Genomic DNA, 4209 nt, shown 5'->3' with positions numbered 1-4209 from the left:
TAATTAAAGAGGATGATTAAAATGTGAAAATTGGAAAATGGATTTGGGCCCTAAAGCTAGGGGGGCCGTCCACATTAGGGCTTTTTAAGCCTTAATCTAGCTTATTTTCCAAGCAAGGTTTAACCTAATTAACCCCTATATATAGAGGACTTAATTCTAGGTTTTGGTGGTTGTTACACACACTTTTTCACATAAGCAATTCTCTCCTTTTTCTCTCATTTTCTTTGAAGTGGTCGAATTCCCTTTTCATTAAGGGTGTTCGACTTTGAAGTTAAGGTTTAAGCAAAAGGTATGTTTGGTTTGTGATCGGGTACTAGCATACGTTATTCGGGGTGTCTAGTGTGCGATTGTAGAGGGTTTTGCTTTAAACCTTAAGCATTAATAATAATCATATTATTATTATCTTTACTGGAGCTTGCATAAGGTACACGACTCAATTCTAGTCTTTGTTGATTAATTTGATTGCATATATGTTTCGATTTCTTCCGTTGCGTTTACTCGTGATTATGTATGTTTATGTGCTCATATTCTAACACCTTCGGGGTGCTTAGATTATGTTAGAATTGAATTAGAATGAAAATATTGTACCAACATTATATGGTCGATACAAGATGACTCAATAAGTATCACATTTTGATATTGGGGTTACGGTTCTCTGATTACCCATTTAAGATGTTGCAGAGATTGAAAAATGTGGGGTACATACTACATGGTAAACTGAAAACACTCTATGGTCGATGAAGGTTGACTTATGTGTTGCTTGCTTTTGGAAATATATATAAACGGTTTACAATCTGACCGATTTTATCTAATTAATTTATTCTCTACTTATAAAGTAATTAAAGGTATTTTATTTTCCAATTAAAGTGTTTTCATAAATAGACTTTAGCTTGAGCCTCTAGTGCAAGATCTATTGCTAGTCCACAAGAACTACTAGATCATATATGTGTGGTGTGTTCTGTGTAACGCATGCATGGAACCGCTTGATCTAAAGATCTACTCGTATTATTATTAACTAGAAATCAAAGAAGTTAAATAATGTACGAAAAGTATGGAAGTGCATCTATCGAAAAGGGAGCCTAAGAGTAAACAAAAATTAAGCTACGATCCTATTTATAAGGAAAACAAAGATAAGAACACATCCTAAACCACGTACTCCTATTATCTAGCAATCTTCTCCATGTTCTCTTCCTAAAAAACTTCTTAAAATCAGTGATCGAGACGACTTTGCACCTAGCTAATTCGGTTGACCAAGACTAGCTCGACTGACCCCGTTAAAACTCACCACTTTTCTAACCCTTGAACGAACCCGATTAACCCAAACTTGGCTTATTGTAATGAATTCGCTAGCTTTACCCAAACTGAACCAATACAAGACATGTACACTAATTTGCTTAGTCAAAACAATTTTGTTGTAAAAGATCGAAAGAAAAAAAATAATCATATATCACATATATTTCACAAAGTTCATACAATAATTAGAAAGTATAGATCAATACATGAATTATACAAATCCTATATATATTCTATAACCGACGTGCCTGACTAAGATTCCTAGATAAATTCGACCGGCCACTGTTATTAACAACTAGATTATTTTTATAAAGAGCAAAATCATCTCTAAACGAATTAGCTCGATCTTCATCAATTCTCACCATTGCAACACTACAATTCCTAGCTACAACTTTCCTCGAGGACACAGACGATTGTAACTCTTGATTTTGCTTTTGTAACACGTACCGTTCAATATCAGCTATGCTAATTTGAGTAACGCTAGTGGAACTAGCCCTGATTAGGCCTCCAGAAGGTTGGTCACTCACATTACGGTTATCAGATAGCATGGTGGCACTAAAGCTTCTTGGAAGCTGCGTGTTACAACTGCGATTAGGCTCTTCGAAGATCATCATTGGGCGATTATAGTTAGTGCTGAAGTTTGTGATGCCTTTGATATAATAATCTTTGGCTTTACATAAAACTCGTATAGGCGTCTTGATGATCCAAATGATTGTCACCGGCTTGTTTTGAGTTCTTGTTTTGCTCCTCATTATGATGATCTTCTTAATTATTGTACTATTAATTTTTGGTATTACAAAAGATAGATATATTTGGAAAATGTTAAAGGATTGATTTGAGGATGGATAATGGTGTGGAAAGACACACATATATATATAGGGGTGGGAAATTAAATGACCCAAGCTAGCATATTGAAATATTCAAATAGAAAGAGAGTAGTTGGACGTTACATGTTTGACATTTATGCAGTTATTTCATCAACTTGGATATAATTAAATAGGCGGCTGTCATATAATAATTAGATAAAGATTGAAAGATTATTATTATTATTCTAATTTCTATTGTAATAACAACCAAGTTATATACGTACAAATCGATCAACTATCAATGATATATAAAAAGACTTGACGGCCGTGTTCAAATTCGTATGTAAGTAATATCTATTGAGGCTTGTTTCCCAAAAATAACCGAGTTGTAAACGAAGCTATTATAGGTGATTCAAGCAAAAAAATCCGTACACTTGTCACTCATAACTTATAAGAGTCAAACCCAATATATGTGAGAAAAACTATGGATACATATACCAATTGAATTATATATAAAGTGATAAAAGACACTAAAATTAAATTTATCTTTAAAAAGAAAAAGGAAAAATGATACGTAAGAAATTAAACTCTTGCTATCAGCACTTAATGTATACATACATACTAACTAGTCAACGCTTTTCATCTGGTACATACACATGATAATATTGTATTGTAAATACAAGTATTTGAAAAGAAACTAGACGTCTATATTAAAAATTATTCATTTACGTACCGTTTTTCAAGCAATAAGACGCACCCTTAACTTGAAACATATATACTAGTTAATAATCGTAGTCATAAAATATAGAATGTTGAATATGAAGTATTGCAGACGATGCTGTGACCATATGCTTGTGCCTGATTAAAGATAGAGATTAATTAACTTTTTTAGGCATCTACTATAATGGATAAATGATGAATTCGAAACGTAAAGATTGTAAGATTTATTCATTTTCTGTAGCGTTTACTTTTTGTTTATTTTTTATATAACAGAGCAATTTGAATACAATTCATTGAAACTAGTTAGGTAACCCGGTCGTTATCACGGGAGACATAATGTTGTTTTCAAAAATTATATACAGGCGGGAAATACATTCGCTTATTTCGTATTTAAATGTGTGTCTGTAGATATATTGTCATGTACAAACATAAGTTATATTTATCATTAATTGATAAATTCTATGAATAGTTCAAGGGGATAAAAATGAATGTTAATAATGTATCAACTATATATGATTAATTGAAAAAAAAAGTAAGAAAACGTGAAAAAAAAAAGTAATGACAACACACTAAAATTATAATATTATACTCCATCCATCCCATTAAATGTGTTCAGTTTTGAATATTCAAAGTCTATTTTTTTGTAAGTTTGACCTTAAATATTTTTTTATTGAATTATATAATACTTGGCGAAAGTTATACCTAATGAAAACATATCTAAACATCAATTTATTCATATAACTTTCATCAAGTATAACGTAATACAAGTTAATATATTTTTGGTCAAAGTTGTAAAAAAAAGTTTTTGAAAATTCAAAACTGGACACTATTAATGGGACGGATGGAATATATGAAATGCAAAAACAAATGAAAAGTACCATATAAATCATTTTAGAAAATAAATATAAGAACTTTAGGAGCTAGCCCCTTCTTAGAAAAAAATGACCTGATTTGCAACTATTTTTGTAACTTACGTTAAACACCTTAATAGAACTTAACGACTGTAAGCTGATGGAGATCATTAATGCAAAAGTTTTAAGGACATGGAGATCATTATTGCAAAAGTTTTAACGATATGGACTGTGTTGAGAAAAAACTTAACAGCTAACATGGGTACCATTATTGTAAAAGACTTAACGACATGGGCTAATGTTGTAGTAAAAGGGGCCGCATGGAAACCAAGTAACACAAATTATACATATATATATATATATATATAGAATGAGTTATATCTTACTCTATGCGCATACCCGATTATATACATTATTAAAGCAAAGCTAAGTGAATAGTAACTCACATACGCGGCGAGTTACTATTTGTTCACGTTACATATATATATAGTGAAAAGTTATTTTGAGAACTTTTTTTTTTTGCGAGAACCTTTGAAAAC

At 31.3% G+C, this 4209-nt stretch overlaps 1 protein-coding gene across 1 annotated transcript; it reads right to left on the bottom strand.

Moving 5' to 3' along the window:
- Positions 1-1428: 1428 nt before the first annotated feature.
- On the bottom strand, positions 1429-2139 carry LOC122589506. The gene has a single exon (XM_043761805.1). It carries the CDS (start codon positions 2043-2045, stop codon positions 1527-1529), a length of 519 nt encoding a protein of 172 aa, XP_043617740.1. The 5' UTR covers positions 2046-2139; the 3' UTR covers positions 1429-1526.
- Positions 2140-4209: the final 2070 nt, after the last annotated feature.

This window comes from Erigeron canadensis, chromosome 2 (genome assembly GCF_010389155.1).
Source record: "Erigeron canadensis isolate Cc75 chromosome 2, C_canadensis_v1, whole genome shotgun sequence".
Lineage (NCBI taxonomy): Eukaryota > Viridiplantae > Streptophyta > Magnoliopsida > Asterales > Asteraceae > Erigeron > Erigeron canadensis.
The sequence above is the reverse complement of the archived record's forward strand: the minus strand, read 5'-3'. Positions and strand labels throughout refer to the sequence as shown.

Coding starts and splice junctions, on each gene's coding strand:
- LOC122589506 (XM_043761805.1), bottom strand. CDS start 2,045: ATGAGGAGCAAAACAAGAACTCAAAACAAGCCGGTGACAATCATTTGG.